The 20,924-nt window shown below is 40.5% G+C and overlaps 1 protein-coding gene across 1 annotated transcript; it reads right to left on the minus strand.

Annotated features, from left to right (window-relative positions):
- Nucleotides 1-18,362: 18,362 nt before the first annotated feature.
- Nucleotides 18,363-18,983, minus strand: LOC141631734 (uncharacterized). Its single transcript, XM_074444362.1, has 2 exons — nt 18,696-18,983; nt 18,363-18,596 (listed from the first exon to the last, which is right to left on the minus strand). The coding sequence occupies exons 1-2, from the start codon at nt 18,981-18,983 to the stop codon at nt 18,363-18,365; spliced, it is 522 nt and encodes a 173-aa protein (XP_074300463.1).
- Between the last annotated feature and the right edge of the window lie 1,941 nt (nt 18,984-20,924).

Raw genomic sequence — 20,924 nt, forward strand, 5'->3', positions numbered from 1 at the left:
CTTCATTCATGAAAAAAGCAGTGCTAGCAGGATAGAGGTAAGTTCATTCAATGTTGATGAGGCATCTGTCAATTCTAGAAAAAACACAAGAAGAAGGAGAGTGCTTGTTGTTCCAGGTGAAGTAAGAGCCATGAGCTTGTATATCAGTCATCCCACAATACTCCACACATTGCCTAAAATCTCTAATCTCAGACCAAAGAACCTCACTTCCCAATCTTTCATTAAAATTAAGCAGGGAATTAAAGTCACCACAATGACACCAAGCCTTGTCAGTGTGATCTTTAGTGTGATTGAGCTGAGTCCAAAGCCTTTGTCTTTCAATATCAGAATTGGATCCATACACCACAGTATAAGTAAAACTATCCCCAGAACCAATCTCAGTGACATCCACAGAGATATGCTGATCAGAGCTAGAAATGAGTTGAACATTGAAGATCTGTGGTATCCAAATAATCCAAACTCGACCCCCCAGGATGATGTATATTATTGTTGACACCTTCCCATTGGTGTCCTAAATTATGCAGAACATAAAGAAAATCAGCAGCTTTAATTTTAGTCTCAACTAAACCAAATAAGGCAATCTTATTCTGATAAAGAAATCTCCTAACTTCTAATTGCTTATTTGGATTATTTATTCCTCTAACATTCCAAAATCCTATATTATCCATTACCATTAGTATGTTCACTGTCATTGCCCTCTGATTAAACTATCACACTCTTGCCTTTGTCTTTTGAAGGTGAAACAGCCTCTAAGTAAGATTTCCCAGGGCTAAGGTGTGATGGTACCACATGTTCCTGCCTAGAAATCTGTATAATAGGACTAGTAGAAATTGGAAGCATAGACGAGTTATGAATTGTGGGACCTCCAAATGGTGCCTCTTTAGGAGGAGACCCGCTGGTAGGTTTAGAGGAACCAGGTGGAGGGGGATTGGCTTTGGTAGCAGGTTTAGCTACTGGCCTCCAGACCTGAATTGTCTTAGGAGCAGCAGCCTTCTTCCTACATTCCTCCTTAGAATGCCCAACTCCTCTACAAGCTCCACACACCACAGGCTTCCATTCATACTCTACACACACACAGACTTCATTACCATTTTCATCCTTGAAATAAATCTTATCAGGGAAATCCTGTCCAACATTGACCTCTACCATAATTCTGGCATATCTAATTCGAGTCTTATCCAGTGTAGCTTCATCAAGTCTCATATAGTGCCCAACTAATGATGCAAGCTTTTCTAAACATTTCACTCCCCAAAATTTAAGTCCTAACCCACACAGGCGAATCCACACAGGGACAGCTTTAACAGGCTCTTTAGCCATAGAAGCATTAGCAGTCCAAGGTTTGACAACAAGGGGTTTGTTTTCAAACATAGGAAAACCCTGCTTCAAGACCAAGTCTTTACATTCCATGGTGGGAAAATGAACAAGGAAAGCACCATTAGGGAGAAAGGAAATTTTGTCAAATTTATATTTCCCCCAAATATTATTGATGAAAACTGACATCTTAGCCCAGGGTGGGTTCCCTCCCAGAACATAACATATAACAGCAGTAGACCAATAATCAAGTTCCGGTTGGATATCTTCCATAGTAATCTAAATAAGCTCTTTAGACTTAGGACTAGGAGGGTAGGTACGATTCTTACCAGTAACTGTAGTCCACCCCGTCTCCTCAGCAGCAGAAGCCTCTTCAACCTCTGATTCAACATCATCTTCCACCACCACATCCAGATTGATGACAGGAATCCCCACAATCTCACTAACCGGCTTCGTAGTTTTAGCATCAGCAGATTGCGGAATCACTATCTCAGCAGAACTGGTTGAGGGAAGTTCTGTAGAACTTGTCAAAGGTATGACCAAATCATGAGATTGTTCCATATCGTCACTACTATCAAGATGAAGATTATCAACGTTAGTAAAGGAAAGTCGTAATTTAGCTTTTGATTTAGGTTTGCCTTTATTAAGAGAAGATTTAGGTTTTGGTCTCTTTGCCATTTGCAACTGAAACCCTAATTTCCTAGAGAGGATTTTCTCTCTCTAGGATTCATACTCTCTTACTTAATTTTAGTTATCCTTGCATTTTTTACCCATCACTTACCTTTTCAATGACACTTGTAAGACATAAACAACCTCGAGTCTCATTAGACCATGCATATAGTTGAATATGAAGGACTAAGTCGACTTGTAGGTGTTGTACAATCTAATCGATTCGGCTCCGGGACCCAAACCTTCTAAGAGATTGTAAGATATACACTAACTCGATCCCATCACAACAATAATTGCTTGCTTATAATTGAGAACATGTTTGTATGATCAACTTCCATGATTTTCTTATGAACCCATGATATCCTAGCATTTTTAGTCATTTGTTTACATCCTTCCTTTAATTGGTTGTTTTACTCCATTGCTTTCATTAGACTAGAATCTTCAACCCATTACAATTGTGACAACCCCTAGCACAACCATAGTTAGATTGAACAATTTGTGTACCCACCGTCCCATGGATCGACCCTCGACTTAACCACTAACTAGTTATTTTGTTGAGAATATAAATGTGTTTGATTGAGAGCCACGACGACAAACTCTTTCATCAAAATGGCGCCGTTGCCGGGGATGGTGTTATGTGATTAAGTTCTTGTTTATTTTTCTATTTTAATTGTGCTTTAACCTTGAGGAACTTGTTCCTCAAGGTTCGTTTTTACCATTTTATTGTAGTTTCTATTTTTGTAGTTGTATCTTTATCTTGGTTAAGATGATGACCCAAGACTTGACATATGGAGTATGTGGTGGATCTTTTGAGTATGACTATGGGCATGGGGATTTTGAGGAGAAAGTCAACACAAACCTACCTTACTACTCATACAATGAAAATCCTAACTACTACCCCAATTTTTTCCACCAAAATCACCACATCCAATATCCACAAAAACCGTCCACCCAATACCCACTTCATAATGAATTTCAATTGCCACAATACAACCACTTTCACACCCACCCACAACAAGAAGATGAACCCATTCAAAATGCGATTCTCCAAATGATGGGAGATCAACAAAACTTCTTCAAACAAATGCTAGAGGAGAGCCAAAAGAGGGACATTGTTCTCCAAGGCATTATTACCCAAGGTGAGGAATTGGAGATTCAAATTGCCCAAATAAAAGAAGCCCAAGCAACCACTCCCTACCATTCCTTAGACATTGATCATGAATGTGAGTTTGAAGTAGTGACCTTTGATATGGAAGACGAAAAGTGGGAAGAGCCAATCCTTTTGAGCTCTTGTGAGTATGAAAGTGTTGTGTTTGATGAGGAAGATTTAAGGTTGAGTAAGCCAAATACTCTTAACCTTTGTGAGTATGAGGGTGTGTCTTTTGATGTAAGCATTGAGGTGTTGAAGAAAGAATTAAATGAAGCCCCATCTATGATTCTTATAAAGACAGCCATGACAACAAGATCGTGTTTTGCAAGAACTCATGGGGACAAGGAAGAGGAAGTTTGCGAGCCTAATCTACTCGAGGAGCCTATCCTTGAGAAATTTTAGATATCTTATCATGAATAAGAAGAATACCTCTCCCCTATTGCCTATGAAGACTACTTTACACCCACTATGGAACCTATGATTGTTGAGAACGATATGGTGGATCTCCTCCAAAAGGTCAAAACGTCATATAAAGGGTACTTGGTTGAAAAGCTCAAGAAGAAACTTGCAAATGAAGCTACTTGTGGAAATTTGGCATCCACAATTTCAACTTTTAAAGAACCCGATCATCAATATCATGAGAATTCTCCTTCTACTTTGGAAGGATTGAGTAATCAAAATGCTATCATCATCACCAAAAGTGAAGAGGAAGGTGGTAAGTGGAAGTCTTCGGACCAATATGAACCATACTTCATACCTTATGTTGACAAGGATGATGGGATTGATGGTTTGAAGCATCACAAATACTCAAGTGCCAAAAGAGAGATGAAAAAGAAAATGAATGAAAAATTCCTTTGGACAAACTTTGTTTTGAAGTTAAGCAAACCATACTTATGCTTATTTGGGGCTTGTTCACAAGCTTTTGATCTCCTTCTAAGAGCCTTGAGCTCTACGAACAAAGAATTTCGACAATTTGAACTAGTTTGGTGGAGTCCTATCTCAAACCACCATTTGTAAGATATTTCTTAAACCTTTGCATTGTATAATATTGTACATTTTTGCACTTTTACTTAAAATTTCTTGCATGAGTGTAGTGAGAGAGGGTTTCTTACCCATTTATTGAGCATAATTTCAGAAAAAGATAAGGAGGAATAATAAAAGGGTGCAAGGGTATAATCTTTGAAAGAAAAGAATAGGGAAGTGAGGAAAACGGCACGGGACGCTCGTCACAAGGACAAGCCGCTCGTCCTTAGCCTCTTCATGGGTACTATTTCGTCCTGACTTGAAATCCGAGCGGATTACTAAACAAGACGCTCGTCCTAGTGAAGACGCTCATATCAGGGGAAAGACGCTCGTCCTGTATGTAAGCTTGAAAATAATTTTGCACTGGAAGAGAATCCGAGCGGATTCTGAGTAAGACGCTCGTCCTGCTCAAGCCGCTCGTCCGAAGAACAAAACGCTCTTCCTATCCCAACATCAATAGAGGCAGAATCAGTGGAATAGAATCCAAGCGGATTCTTGCCGAGACGCTCGGACCCCTGCTGAAAGACGCTCGTCCCGAATACCAGGACGCTCGGATTCTTTTGAAGCCTTGTGAAATCCGTCTGAGCCCGACCCTCAGCCGCTCGTCTCACACCCCTTTTCTATATAAACACCCCCACCATACCTCATTTCCTTACATTATCAAAACCTAAATCTCACATCTTCATCTCCCAAACACTCCCATCACAAAAATCAACCAAACCCTAACTCCCCCAAATAAAAAATGATGAACCTCAAGGGAAAAGCCAAGAAGCTCGTTGAGTCCGCAACCAAGAAGTTCAAGGGCTCCTCTTCATCCGCTCAAAGAAGGGTGCCGCCAAGAGGCAATCGCATTGTGATGATCGGAGGGGTGGAGCAACTTGAATACTTTCCGGAGGTGATCTTCACATCCAATGAGCACCGCAATAAGTTCTTCACATTGCTAAGTAAGCATTTTGAGCCAACTCAATTTATTGATACCAAAGTGCTAGAGGTCCTAGGTATAAGGTACCATACCGAAATGTTCTTTGATGGTTTGGGGTTTGGAAAACTATTCTATACCCACGAAGAGACCTACCTTAGCCTTACCCTGGAATTCTTGAGTAGCCTCCGCATCGTCACAAACACGCAAAGAACCGTTTGCATGGAATTCCGATTGTGTAATCACGACCATAGATTAACTCTCAACCAATTTGCAAGTATTTTTGGTCTTGTTGTGCCAATGGAAAACACCGACAAACCCGCCGACTTTGATGTGGACCAAGTTTGGAGGGCTATTTACGGGTGGGACTTCATACATTGGAAACAATGTTATACATTCGCAATTCAACATCCGGTGATTCGAATCACCGAATGCTTCATTGCCTGCATTATTAATGGAAGATTTGAGCAAGATAGGTGCACTCTCCTTGATTTGACCTTTCTAGAGTCCTATCTAAATGTTCGGTGGATAAGGCCATATAGCTTCAACACCCCCCTTGAGATGCTCACAAGGTTCTTCGAATGTGCTCAAGGGAGCTCCCAAATCAAGACCTTCGTGATGGGAGGTCTAAGTACAATGTTAGCTATTGATCTTTGTCCCGGATTTAACATTCATGGGGCTTATGTGCGACTTAAGGGTAGCACTTTAATTGATGAGGATGCCGTCTTCAACCACCACCGGTGGTTTACCTACACTCAAACCGGGAGTGTAGAGTGGTTTACAAAAGGGTGTTCCTCTATTGTTCTTACGGGGTGGAATGTACCCGCTACCGACCCGAGGTTGAGCCGGTATTCACCTATGCCGAGCTACCTCCTCAACATTGAAATCTACCCCAACCCGCCTCAAAGAGAAGAAGCACCCCGCCAACCTCAACAACCTCGTGGGATGCCGGTCAGGGGTAATGCCCCACCATCTTATGTACCCATCCCACCATACCCCACTCCTCATGTGTCATTCGTACCACAAGTCCCCAATGCTCCGGACATGAATAATTTGATGGAGCTTATGCAGAAGGTTGATCTTGGAGTATACGATGGAACGGTCAACAACTATTTGGCCCTTTATCCTCAATACTACCAAATGGCACAACAAGGGTATATAGACCCTAATGGCCCTCGTCCATCTTGGGCTCAACCGCACCTTTTGTTCCCTAATCAAGGGGACCATGACGGGAACTTTGGCGGTCAAGGTGGGGGATACTTTGGTCAAGGAGGATATGACCAAGGAGGTTCTAGCGGGTATAGATACCGCGATGATGGTGATGATGACGAATGAGAGATGCCTACCCCACCATGTCCAATTGTATGATACTCTTCTCTCCATATCTCTTATGTATAGTTGCATTGCATTTTAAATTACATTGCATTTAGTTTACGCTTCACTTGTATTTGTATAATATTTCATATTGCATTTATATTAGTTAGTTCGTATAGTATAATTTGCATTGTAATATATCCCACATATCTCATATAGATAGTTGCATATATACTATAATTCATGCATAATCACTAATGACCAAACCTATTCATTTCTACACTAGAAATAGTGTTTAAATCGGTTTGGGGAGGTTTGATCATAGGTGACCTAATCATGCATCATATAATATAGTTTAGATTGCATTCATTTGTTATATATGTCATATAGAATCGCATTTAGTTAGAGCATGCATTCATTCATATCATTGCATTTATTCAAAAATCCAAAAAATATGTACTTTCTTTTTCATTCCTACTCCTACATGTACATTGAGGACAATGTCCAAAATAAAGTGGAGGATGGAAATTTATATTCCAAAAACACATAAAAATTGAAAATTTCTGAAAAATACAAAAACATGTCTTTTTGTTTCATAAACATAAAAACCATAAAAATTTGAAAAATTGAAAATCTCAAAAACATGTTCATTTCCTTTGTAGTGTAATCTTGTATATATTGTATATATTGTGTTTGTCCATCCTTTTTCAAAGTGATCGACTATGCCACATCCAAGACATGAGGATATTGAAGACCGCATGGTATGATCTTTACAATCTCCTTTTTCCTCTTTATGTTAATGACTATGTGGCTTTATTTTGATTGATGCGGTATAAACAATGTGATTATAGGATTACATTTAGTTTATATGACATACTATTTGGTAGAAGCATATGCATTAGGATGTATAAATGTTAGTTGCATCATGGCATGTAGTTGCATGTTAGGAAAAATTTTGTGAAAGCATCTATTTGGGAAACTTGACAAGTGTATATAAGGCCTTGTAAATACTTTTTCTTCTTGAGACTTTGCTTGTTAAAATGCTTGTAAAACACCCTAGGATGTGTCATGCTAGTATCCTTTGATCCATGGATTAAGGCATAGTCAAGAGTACCTTGTGGTGTGATAATTCCTTGGCTACCGTTTATTCCAAGGTGACCCTTGAAACCATGCAACCATCCTTCATCCATGTTCTACCACATTTTGTCATCAAAGGGAATGGGCACAAAAATTGTTCAAAATTTGAGTTCAAGAATTGAAATGAAAAAGTAAAAAAATATTGCAATTGCATCAAATGAAAAGAGGAGCAAAAATAGACTCCTAAAGCTCCAAAAATAAGCACCCTCCCTACAAATGGGGACTTTGAGAATGTTCAAAAGAAAATGCAAAAATTTGAAAATTGTCAAGTGTTGAAAATGCCAAACATCAAAGGAAATGGCAAAGAAAGTATTCTCAAAGTGTTACTGCCACAAGAAATTGGGGGGAAAAACAACAAAAAGCAAACTCCCACATGAAACTTAAAGTTCTATCGATCCCTTTATCCATCAAATCCACTTTTGTGCATGGTAGAGAGGGGACGACCCTTCTTCTTGTTTAGGCAAGAAGGGGAATTCCGCGATCCTCCAGTGTTTCTAACACCATAGGGAGTCTACTCTTGACGAAAGCATTTAACGATTGAGGACAAAGGTACCCTAGCTTGACACAACTGGGAGGTGATTTATTGGTATCCTTCTAGGCTTAGTAGTTTGAAAAAACCGTATCTATGATGGAATGTGTACCCTTAGATTGTTTCCCTTATAGATAATTTCCGCCACTTAGATGAGGAAAGTGGCTATTCGTTTTTGTAGATGCATCCATTACTTGTTTTGTGTGCTTTAATGCTTGGATGTATCGCCATTTTAGCAAGCCCCACCTTGCCTTGCAAGAAGGCATCCTACCTCATGGTTTTCTTGTTGTGAGTTGAAGGGGCGGAGTGAGACCCGCTAATTGTCTCACATCGGTTATGTTATTAGGATAGTTTAAATAAAGGTCTACTTCTAGTCACCTCTTTACTCGGGACGAGTAAAGGTTCGGTTTGGGGATATTTGATGTGACTCATAATTGTGCACATTTTGTCCCCTAATTGAGCCTATTTTGCATACTATTATAACATTCCATAGCCATTTTATCCGTCAAATGCTTTCTATTTTGCTTTCCTAGTGCATTTCGTATGTTTTGTAGGAAAGAAGGTAATTAGGCGGAAATTCCCGTCTCCCGTGCATATTTAGAAGCTTTTTGACGATATTGGATAAACTAGTATGAAGAGGAGGCAAGAATGATGACCAAGTATATTGGAATAAAGAGTATATAGAAGGATCATAGGCTTAAAAGCAAGGATGACGAGAAGGAAGCCATTACAAGAAGAAATTGCTCGAAACCCAAACTAAGAGTAGCTCCTTTGGCTCTAAAAGTATTCTAGATGAAACGGCGTCGAAAAATCAAGTGGTCTAGGCTTTTGAATCACTCTAATAGGAGTCCGGATGAGGAAATGACGTCCGTTTTACAATCCGAGCTCAAATAGACAAGTTGTCCGCCAAGACGCTCGTCCCAAGCTGCAGTGCTATTTTCAGAATAGTCTGCTCGTCGATATGCGCATCCCGAGCTTAGGATGAGCATCTTAGTCCTAGGATATACGTATCTCCTTGGAGAGGAGCACTTCCTCAACTCAACATTTAGCATTGTTATTTACTAATCTACCCTTCCTTAACCTAATGATGTACCACTATATATACTCCATTTGTAATAATCAAACCATCAAGCTTTCTTAGATTAAATCAACTTTCCTTAGATTAGATTAGGACTATATTAGAATAGATTATCCTTTAATCTTTCCACAAAATTACACATTAATCTTTCCTTAATTATTGTTCAAGTTTATTATTGAGTAATTCAAGTTTATTATTGGGTAATTAGAAGATCATTTGGGTTTATTGGGAGATTTATAACCTTCCATCAATCATAAAGTACTTCTATTATTCTTTGCATTATTATTTTGGAATCTCCATAGGTATAATTCTCTTAATCCTTGTTTTAATTAATGTTAATCTTTCTTACTTGTTCATCATGTCTTGCCTTGTTAATATGATTGACAAATTTGTTAGCATGATAAACTTGATAATGAGTGAGTAGTCTCTTAGCTAGGATTAATAGGTAATTAAGGGAAACAAACATGGGTATTGATTCATGCTTAATCTAATATGTTCACATAATTTATTTGCTTGCTTGTTGTGATTTCAACTTATGCACATGTTATGTTTGATGAAATGCGAGCCTATGAATCCTTGCATTTTTTACCCATCACTTACCTTTTCAATGAGACTTGTAAGACATAAATCAACTCGAGTCTCATTAGACCATGCATATAGTTGAATAGGAAGGACTAAGTCGACTTGTAGGTGTTGTACAATCTAATCGATTCGGCTCCGGGACACAAACCTTCTTAGAGATTGTAAGATATACACTAACTCGATCCCATCACAACAATAATTGCTTGCTTATAATTGAGAACATGTTTGTATGATCAACTCCCATGATTTTCTTATGAACCCACGATATCCTAGCATTTTTAGTCATTTGTTTACATCCTTCCTTTAATTGCTTGTTTTACTCCATTGCTTTCATTAGACTAAAATCTTCAACCCATTAAAATTGTGACAACCCCTAGCACAACCATAATTAGATTGAACAATTTGTGTACCCACCGTCCCATGGATCGACCTCGACTTAACCACTAACTAGTTGTTTTGTTGAGAATATAAATGTGTTTGATTGAGAGCCCCAACGACACTCTCATCACGCCGCCAGGTACTTGTTCCCCTCTCTTCAATCTTACTTCCCTTTCTTTTCCTTCATTCATGGGTAAAACTCGCCATGCCCCATCGTCTTCTGCTCCGACCGACTCGAACCCAGACCCCATTTTTTTATCTTGCAACCTTTTCACCCACCCCCATGACTGTGACTCCTCCTTGACCACCGCCGACATCCCCTTGATCAAGGAACTGCTGGGGCTTGATGACGGGGTTTATATTGTCATCCCTGGGCCCGGCCAAAAGGCGGATGTACTCCGTGCAGTATGGGTCTGTCTTTATCTTTACCCTTTTAGATACGGCCTCCGCTTTCCATTCCTTAAGCTTATGCAAAACTTTCTTCGAACCAACGGCTTTGCTATGTCTCAAATCGCCGCAAATATTTGGAGGGTTCTCCTCTACTCCTTATCGGCCAACCAGAATACGAGCAGCTCCATCAGTCTTAGTGAGCTGGCTCATATGTTCGAGATTTGATAGCTGGGGAGGGGCCAGTTTTCCTTCTGCGGCCGTGGCGAGACCCCTTTTAGGCACGTGTCGAAGTCGAAACACGAAAAATGGTTCGAGGAATTCTTCTATCTGAGGAAGGCCTCTATCCAGCTGCCTGCCGATTACATTTTTGAAGATTGCTCATTACCTTGAGTAAGTAGCTCTCCTGGCATCTTTTTGTCTTTCTAATGCTCACCGGCTTACTTTCTATTTCTGTGCAGGCCCCCGCAACCTGATCCGTCTAGGTGATTCAGCATCTGCCCGCAATAAACTGTTCTGCGTCCCTCTTTTCTGAACGGAAGTTTCCTGACCTACTCCCTGGTTTTTCGCCTGTCTCCTCTTCCAACCCCCAACAGTCATCACACAGCATGTCTTCCAGTAGGCCATCTTACATTGATGTAATTTGTTTTTATTTGGTGCCCCCGACGCCTGACGTCTTGCTGATTGCACGTGCCAAAGTTGATCCTTTGGAAGCTATTCTCCAGAGCACTAAGAGGAACAGAGCTGCCGAGAGCCCTGACGTGCCATCTTCATCCAAGAGAAGTGCCCCTGCCACCTCCTTTCAATCTCCTCATACCCCTTCCAGTACTGCTCGTTCTGCTCCTGAGCCTTCGGAGGTCAGCCCCCTGTCATGCCATCCTCCTACTCCTCCAGCGAGCCCTGCTGCTATTGCTAGTGGTGGTAACATTGCTCATTTTCCCGATGGTTTTGGGAATATAGATCAAGTGTCGTATTGGCCGGAGATGGATCAACTTCACTTTCCTTCAATGGTGGAGGCTTTTAAGGAATTCTCTCCCGAGGAGATGGCTGAGAATGATGTGCACAATGCCTTCATGGTACGTATCCCCCTTCTGCTGCCCTGCCTATTCTAAACCCTTCCTTGTCGAACCTGCTAACTCTTCTTTCTTGCTAACAGGCCTTCCAGTTAGCCCTCTACAACAGGAAGATTATCAACGTGGTCCAAACCACTAGTCGGGCTACACATGCTGAGAATCAAGACCTTTCCGGAACCATTGCTGACTTGGAGTAGCAGCATCTTGATCTGAGGGAGCGTGTGGCGGGGCTGAAGGCAGAACTGAATGGAGCCAAGAAGAAGTTGAAGGAGGAAGCTGATCAGCTAGCACGCACTCAGGAAGTGTGCAATACCTTTTCTGATGCCCACAAGCGTTCTAACGAAAAGATCATCAAGCTGATCTCCTTTGCCACCAATATTGTTGCTTATGCTACCTGGCGGGGCAAGATTAGTGGAATACATGTTGCGCTGGCTGAGCCTCCTACCCTGAAGTCCAGTGAGGAGGAAGAGAGGCAGTTGAAGACCCTATACCCTTTACAACCTAACTTGAGCGTGCTGATGCCTATGGAATTGGCGAGGTGAACTCCCCTGCGTTAATGGAGCAGACTACTTTTGAGGAAGTTGGCTCCTTCCAGGAAGCTGCTGTTTCTGTGGAGATCCGGGAGGCTGGTGGTGGTGAGAAGGTGCAGCCTGGTCCTGTACCTGAAATGGGGAGTCAGCGGGGAAAATGTAGAAGAGGTACCTGAGAGGGAGGTCATTGACATGACGTCTAGTTAAAAGTGTGTTAATTTTTCATGACCGGCAGTCTGGCCCTATGTGGCGCAGGATTGTAAGTATTTTTCAAACACTTTTATGGTTTTTTCGCTGTGGTGGCGTTTTTCAGACTCTGGGCCATGCCTACCTTGGCGGCACGTTTGGCCATATTTTGGAATGATCCTTGCCCAGTTTAGGCAAGTTTTTTTATTTATGTTGTGACTTATTTGCTGATTTTATAGATTTTACCATAAATCAGGTGGTCAAGCTCAACTTAGGGAGCTGTTGTGTCAGCTTAATGGCTGATTTCAGTTGGTAGTGGCCGTGTCAACCTGGGAGGTTGATTTAAACCAGTCGTGTCAGCCTGAGAAGGCTGATTTAGACTTAGCTAGCTGTCGTGTTAGCCTGATGGCTGATTTAGACATATGCCATGTTGTGGATAGAGGTGGTGTGTCAACCTGTGAGGCTGATTTAGACCAGTCGTGTGAGCCTGAGAAGGCTGATTTAGACTTAACTAGCTGCCATGTCAGTCCAATGACAAATTTAGACATATGCCGCATTCTGACTACTTAACCTTGTTCATGACGCAAGGTGTGTTCTCATTTAAATCCAACAGGGGCGTACCTTAGGCAAGTTTATTGTCATTCTAGGACCAATGGAACATTGCAGGATTCTGGTAGCTCAGAAATCCATGCGCTCCATATATTTGTGCATGCATGCTGGGGCCCTGATTACGTCGAGTACTCGGTGTTGATAGCTACGTTTGGGGGTGGTATCCGGGGTAGCTACATGAGCTTTAAGCTGTCTGGCAGGCTCCCCTTCGTATGTTCCACAAGCGGCCTGATGAGAGTGCTCATATTGGAGAATTAGGTTAGGCATGTTTGAGTGCCATATGCCTTGTCACCCCGCGTTCACAGTTGACAGTCCTGCTGGCTTTACTTTTAATGTACCATAGATTTTTGAATGTAGAGTGGTATTTTCAAAAGAGCCCAAAATAGAGAAAATCTATTAGAACAATGTGAAGTACCAGGCGCTATCTCATGGGGTTCTAGAGCAATCGTGGTCCTAGGAAGCTACAGACCACACGGCTCAAATAGTGGTTTTAAGTTTAAAGAAATGCAAACAAAGAGATAAAAAGGAGCAAAATAAAAGTTGGTAATACGCCTACTGCCATTTTTTTTTTTGTTTTTTTTTTTTTTTTTAGGTTTTTTTAGATACAAACTCAGTACACTAAATTCTACTTATTATCAAAAGTGATACCTCTTCAGGTGAAGTATGTTCCATGGTTTGTTTATTATGTGACCATCCATGGTCATCAATCTGTACGCCCCATGGCCAACAACGCCTTCAACCTGGTATGGTCCTTCCCATTTATAGGCGAATTTGCCTGCTTTGCGATTCTTGGTGTTCTGGAACACCTCGCGGAGAACCAGGTCTCCTACCTCCTGGAGCCTGATTTTTACTTTTTTGTTGTAGCTTTTGGTGACTGACTGTTTATAGGCAGCCGGACGTATCTTTGCGCTTGCTCGCAGCTCATCTATCATATCCAGGCTCCTGATCATCTCTGCATTGTTCAATTCCCCTGTCATACATTCATACCTATGGGTTGGAACTAGAACTTCTGATGGAATCATTACTTATGTGCCAAACACCAGGCTGAAGGGTGTTCGGCTTGTCGCCGTCGTTGGTGTAGTCCTGTCTGACCATAGTACCAGCGACAGCTCATCTGCCCACTTTCCTCCTAACTCCTGCAATCTCCTTCTTAAGTTGTCCATGATGATCTTATTGCTAAATTCAGCTTGCTCATTGGACTTTAGAGTCCTGGGTGCTGACTTTTTCAAAGAGATGTTCCATCTGGCACAGTATCCTTGCGTGTCATTTGACACGAATTGTGATCCGTTATCACATATGATTTCTGATGGGATCCCAATCCTAGAGGCGGCAATCCTTGATCCGACCCGAAAACACGACACGAACCCGACACGAAATTAGCGGGTTCGGGTCAAGATGTTTTGACCCGTTTATATAATTGGGTCGACACGAACACGACTCGAACTTATATGGGTCGGGTTAGGGTTGGGGTATTCTGACACGAACCCGACACGAATAACCCATTTATTTAAATGGGATATGATACATCAATTGACCTGCTCAACCCGTTTAAAATCAAAGGCAACTCATATACAGTTTTGGGCCTAGTCTAATAAAAAAATTACCAAAAATAATTTTTTTCAACGCAGCCTTCGTAAAGATTTATTTTAACCTAACCCTATTGCTTACCCCTTCATTTAGCACTCAGTATAAAACAAGATCAAATCCCTTTGACTTCTCCGTACAATCATCATCATTTCCTCTCCTTTCTCTACTTGAATTTCAGTCCAAAAACATGATGAAACTCATTTCTCGCCTCTTTGTTCTATTCTCTCTTGTTATAGGTACTAAGTTTAATCTTAATCACTCATTTTTATACTTAATGGCTCTATTATCTTGTTTGTTATAATTTCATTGTACTGTAAGTTCATCTTGATTAACATCTTTTTGTGTAATTCTTTTGCATGTGTTTTTTTAGTATTCCCTTTTATTTTGTAATTGAATTTCTTATATTTTTTTGATTACATTTTATATTTAGTATTATAATGATTTGTTTTTGAATTGTGTCAATTCATTCTTTGATGATTTGTGTTTCTTTTGCAGTTGGAATGAAAACTTCTACGGCAGATGCCGCAACTCCGATTGAAGTTGACTCCGATGAAGAGTTGGAAGTTACCAGCAAGAGTTCCAAAAAGGTAAAAATATTCAAGTTCACAGTATCAAATAAACGTCAGATAAAGTTAACATCTCCCGTATGGGATCAGTTTGAAATACAAAAGGAGCCTGACATTCATGGTAATCTTATTTGTAAGTGCAAAAAATGTGGTAATCCATACATAGCTGAGAGTAAGAATGGAACTGGTAATATGATTGGACATTTAAAAGCTTGCAAAGGGAAAACACTTAGGGATATTGGTCAGTTTATTTTACAAAGTAAAACTGGTTCATTATGTACTAGGCTTCCAAAGTTCAATTGTGATGAATTTCGTCAATTGGTTTCTATTGCCATTGCAAAACACAATCTTCCTTTTCAACTTGTTGAATATGAAGCTATCAGCAACTGTTTTTCTTATCTTAACCCGGATGTGAAGTTTTTTGCGAGAAACACGATTAAGTCTGACATAATCAGGATGTACACTAGAGAGAAAGCTAGGCTAGTTGGTTTGTTGAAAACAACATGTGGAAGAGTTTCTCTTACTTCTGATTGCTGGACTTCGGTCACCACTGATGGTTATATTTCACTTACAGCTCATTTTATAAATGAGAACTGGCAACTTCAAAAACGCGTTCTGAATTTCAGTTTCTTACCCCCATCCCATACCAGTGCTGCTATGTCTGTTAAACTTACCACTTTGCTTAAAGAATGGGGCATTGAGAATATAGTGTTCTCTATAACTTTGGATAATGCATCTGCTAATGACTCAATGGTTGAATATTTGAAGCACGATCTAAACTTGTTGTGTAATGGCGAATATTTTCACGTTCGTTGTTGTGCACATATATTGAACTTGATTATGCAAGAGGGGTTGAAGGAATTGGATGTCATGCAGTTGTTAAGGTTAGGGAAAGCGTGAAATACAACAAAGGTTCTCAACAAAGGAAGCAAAGGTTTCTTTCTTCTCAGAAACATGTTAACCTTGAGTCAACTAGAGGCTTAAGGCAAGATGTTCCAACACGTTGGAACTCTACCAATCACATGCTGGATAGTGCTCTATATTATAAGAGAGCGTTCAATAACCTTGCTAAAACTGACCTGAATTACTTAAATTGTCCAACTGAAAATGAATGGGATAAAGTTGCTAAGATATGCAAGTTTTTGAAAGTGTTTCATGAAGTGACCTGTGTTTTCTCTGGCACTAAGTTTCCAACTGCCAACTTGTATTTCACCCATGTTTTAAGGGTGAGACTGCTCCTTAAGGATGAAATGGTAAGTAGGGATGTTTTTATGAAAAACATGGCTGACAAAATGTTTGTCAAATTTGAGAAATAATGGTCTACCTTTAGTACTATTATGGGAATTCTTTGTCATCTTTGATCCTCGCTATAAGTTTAATGTCATTGATTGGGCTTATAAGAAGATTTTTGGAGATTCCTATCTTATTGAGTTGGATATTTTCAAACACAAGCTATTTGAGTTGTACGATGAGTATAAGTCAATAGCAAGTGACTGTATTCCGTCTTCAATCAATAGTGCGTATGCTTCTACCCCAATGAATTCATCTTCTGATGCTTTTATGATGGTAAGCTTAATCATATGATGTTTGTCTATATTTCATTTAATCATATTTTTTAATTTTATCTAGAATATTAATAGTTTATTCTTGTATGTTTGATTAAGTCTCCCATATTTTATTTTTTGTAGGATTATGATTCTTATTCGAGTAATGCTTTCTCTTCTGCTGGAAAATCTGAGTTGGAGTTGTATTTGGAGGAGCCTCTATTGCCCCGGAATGCTGATGTTGATGTGCTTGAGTATTGGAAGACGCATTGTGTGCGCTATCCTACTCTTGGTCAGATGGTGCAGGATATATTAGCAATCCCTATATCTACAAAAGAGTATCCGAATCAACTTTCAGCATTGGGAGTCGAATTCTGGATCCATATAGAAGCTCTCTTAAGCCTTCTACTGCTGAAGCTCTTGTTTGTCTTCGGGACTGGGCATTTGAACAAGGTATGTATGCTTCCATTTTACCAAAATATGCGTGGCTTTTTTGTGTAAATCAAACTATACTTCATTAATGGCTTATTCTTTGTAATATCAGGATCAATGCAGCCTGATGTAGAGGAACTTTGTGGCCAAATTTTAAAGATGAAAGTGGGTGACGAGTCAGATGATGCAGAAGATGAAGATGGTTCAGGGCCTTCTGAAAATGGGACTTCTCATACCAACGAATAAGAATTAGCTATCTGATATCTAGTTATAATAAGCTATTATCTAAATAAGGCAGTGATGCCACGATGTTACTGTGAGTTTGAAGGAAACATTACATTATTGGTATTGGTAATTTGATATTGGACTATTGGTACTTCTTAATAAATTTAAGGTTGAATTTATCTTGCAGTAAATTTTAATTTTGAAATGCGTTATATGGGTTGGACGGGTTAGTTGGGTTACACGGGTTTAATGGGTTACACGGGTTTAATGGGTTGACATCGACCTGTTAAAAATTAAATGGGTTACGCAAGTCGGGTTGGGTTATGGAAAAAATAAATGGGTTGGGTTAGGGTTGACGCATGTGACCCGTTTATCTAATTGGGTTGGGTTAGGGTTGAGGGGGTCATGAACCATTTAAAGGTGACACGAACACGAACCCGACACGACCCGACCTGTTTGCCAGGTCTAACCAAACCTGCAGATGATATTACGTTTGATAAAAGAAATGACTTGCTTATCTTTTACCTCTGTGAATGCTTCTGCCTCTATCCAATTTGAAAACTAGTCTGTCATTGCTAACATCTATAGTCTATTTCCTGGGGCTCTGGGAAGAGGGCCCACGATGTCCATTCCCCATGTCATGAATGGCCAAGGGGAAATAATAGGATGCAAAGGTTCTGCTAGCTAATGGATCATTGGTGCTGACTGCTGGCAGGAGTCACACTTCCGAGCGTATTCTGCTGAGTCTGCCCTCATTGTAGGCCAGAAGTAGCCTTTTTCTGAGGGCTTTATTTGACAGACTCCTGCCCCCTGCATGGTTTCCACATTCGCCACTGTGGAGGGCATGCAATACGGTTTGTGCTTCTTGCTTATCAGGGCACCGTAGGTAGGGTCCTGCCAGTGACTTTCTAAAAACCACATTTTTAATCAGCGTGAATCTGGAGGCTTTTATTTTAAAACCCCTTACCTCCTTTTTTGTCATTTGGCAGCTTGTTGTGCCTCAACCAATCTAGGTAAGGCGTACGCCAATCTTGGTCAGCTGACTGGTCATCTGTGCTTGATAGAACTGTTACTTCATCTTGCTGATCTTCTAGTTGTCCTTTATCTGCTTCCTCTACTTTTTGGATTGACGGTTACAGTACATGCGCGATGGGGATGCTAGCCAGCTTCGTTAGCTTGAAGGTTGCCCCCAGGGTTGCTAGGGCATCAACTTCCACATTCTGGTCTCTAGGGACCTGTTTGAGCTTACTATCTATGAATTTCTGCTTAGGCTCCTTCGCTACTTTCAGGTAGGCTATTATCTTTGAATCCCTGGCTACATATTCATCATTCACATGGTTGACTATATGTAAGGAGTCGCTGAATACCTGCAGGTTTCTAACTCACAACTCTAGAGCTAGCTGCATTCCTAATATAAAGGCTTCGTATTCTGTTTCATTGTTAGTCTCCTTAAATTCACAACGCACTGCTTGTGCTTTCAGATCTCGATGTGGACATCGCAGGATTAAACCTACACCTGCCCCCCTTTGATTGGAGGCACCGTCAATATGCAACTGCCAGACTTCTACGTCCCTATCCCGTTTAAGGGTTAAGATTTCTTTATCTGCTATATTTTGGATAGCTGGGCTGAAGTCTGAAACGAAATCTGCCAATGCCTGCAACTTTATCGCCGTTCTTGGGTCATACCTAATGTCGTACCCGCCAAGGTGTACGGACCGTTTTGACATTCTGCCTGACAGCTCAGGCTTTCTCATTATTGCTTTTAGCGGGTAGTTAGTCACAACATGTATGGTGTGGGACTCAAAGTAAGGGCGCAGTTTGTAAGATGCAATTACAAGTGCAAGTACCAGTTTTTCGAGGGATGTGTACCTGGTCTCTGCCGGCAACTGAGAGTTGCTTACGTAGTAGACTGGCCATTGCTCCTTGTCCTGCTTCCTGACTAGGACCGCGCTTACTGCTACCTCTGTGATGGCTAGATAAGGAAATAGTGGTTCTACCTGTTTTGGCTTCGATAGTAATGGCGGGGTGCTGAGTTAGTGTTTCAGCTCCCTGAATGCTTGCTCATGCTTTGCATTCCACTCGAATCTCTGGCTCTTCCTTAATATGTCGTAAAACAGCCTGCATCTGTCTGAGGATCTCGAGATGAATCTGCTTAAGGCTGCTACCTTGCTTGCTAGCCGTTGCACATCTTTTGGCTTTTCTGGTGACTCTAATTGTAATACCACTTTAATCTGCTCTGCGCTGGCTTCTATGTAACACCCCATCATACCAAGGTACCTTACCAAGGACTAGCTTAGCATGAGAGACTGTTACCATCTCGGTTGCCCGAGGTTAGTACATCAAAGTTACCAATCCAAAACACAATTTAAAGTATAACTGATTAATGTTTACATGCTCCAAAAAACCAAAACCAAAATACAACTGTGAAAGCTAAACAACTAGAAAAGAAAGCTAAGTCTCTTGACGGCGGAAGCTAGACTCGAGTGATGACTCCCCATAACTGTCCCATAGCTAAAGAACTGCATCACCTGTCACAATCTGCTCACCATCCCCGAATGGATCACCACAGATTTTATAAAACAACAACGGGGTCAGTTACTGAATAATAAAAGTAAGACAAGTAAAAAAAGGTAACCGGCTGATCAACATCCACCTCCATCTCTCGTCCTCACACAATAACCGACTACACACTAAAGTGTGTAGCCCTGCCAAATTACCCATCGCAACAGGTAATCCTTGCCGCAGTGGAGGACCGCAGCCAATCTCCACCTAAGCCCCGCTCATCAACGAGCGATAACCCTGTCCATTAATGTGCACATTCCCTCCTGTGGCGGATTCCACAGAGGGCAAAACTAGGGCGTGAAGACACTTCCGCAAGTGACTTCACTCAGCCGAGGACGCACCTCGCGAACCATCATCATCATCATCATCACAATGCCAACACCAACCCCGATACTCCAACAAAAAGATTAGATAACCTCTATAACAATTACAACGATCACAATACCACATCAATCTTAATTCAATTAGACAGTAAAACTGAGTAGGGAAACCCTACCTTTTCGCAATCCAAGCACACACAAGCAATCAATTATGATCCTTCACATATCCATCACCTACATAACATAATTATATATAATTACCACCTATTCAATCAATTAATCATGCACATAATCTAGACTCATCATAACTTAATAAGAATATCAACTTAAAGAACAAACACGACTTTTCCTGATTTTCCAGCACATGACAGACTCGGTATAAAATACATAACTAATTCCAGAAAAATTGAATCGATGAAATGCCAATTGGATTGGAACCCCATGAGTTTTAGATACAAATTATATCTTAATAAGGTTTTTCAAATTCCAAACTTATCAAGGGTTTTCAGACTGATTTCCAGAAGCTGACAGAATCCGTCGCATAAAAAGTATTGATTCATAAAACGCGTATAAAACAATATTTTTCAGAAATTCTAAATTCTATTGTCATATAGACTCTACAAAGATGATGTATGAAAAATCTCCAAAACTTAATCGACATATAAATTATGGTTTTAAATAATTTTCCACAACCAAATCAGATTCACGGACTTTTCAGCGACATGTTCATAAATAAATCACCTAGGACAAACCATAAGGAATTTGACTACGAAATTTGATATGCATAAACTAGACTTCAAAGAAATAGGACTC

The sequence above is a fragment of the Silene latifolia genome, chromosome Y, assembly GCF_048544455.1.
Source record: "Silene latifolia isolate original U9 population chromosome Y, ASM4854445v1, whole genome shotgun sequence".
NCBI lineage: Eukaryota > Viridiplantae > Streptophyta > Magnoliopsida > Caryophyllales > Caryophyllaceae > Silene > Silene latifolia.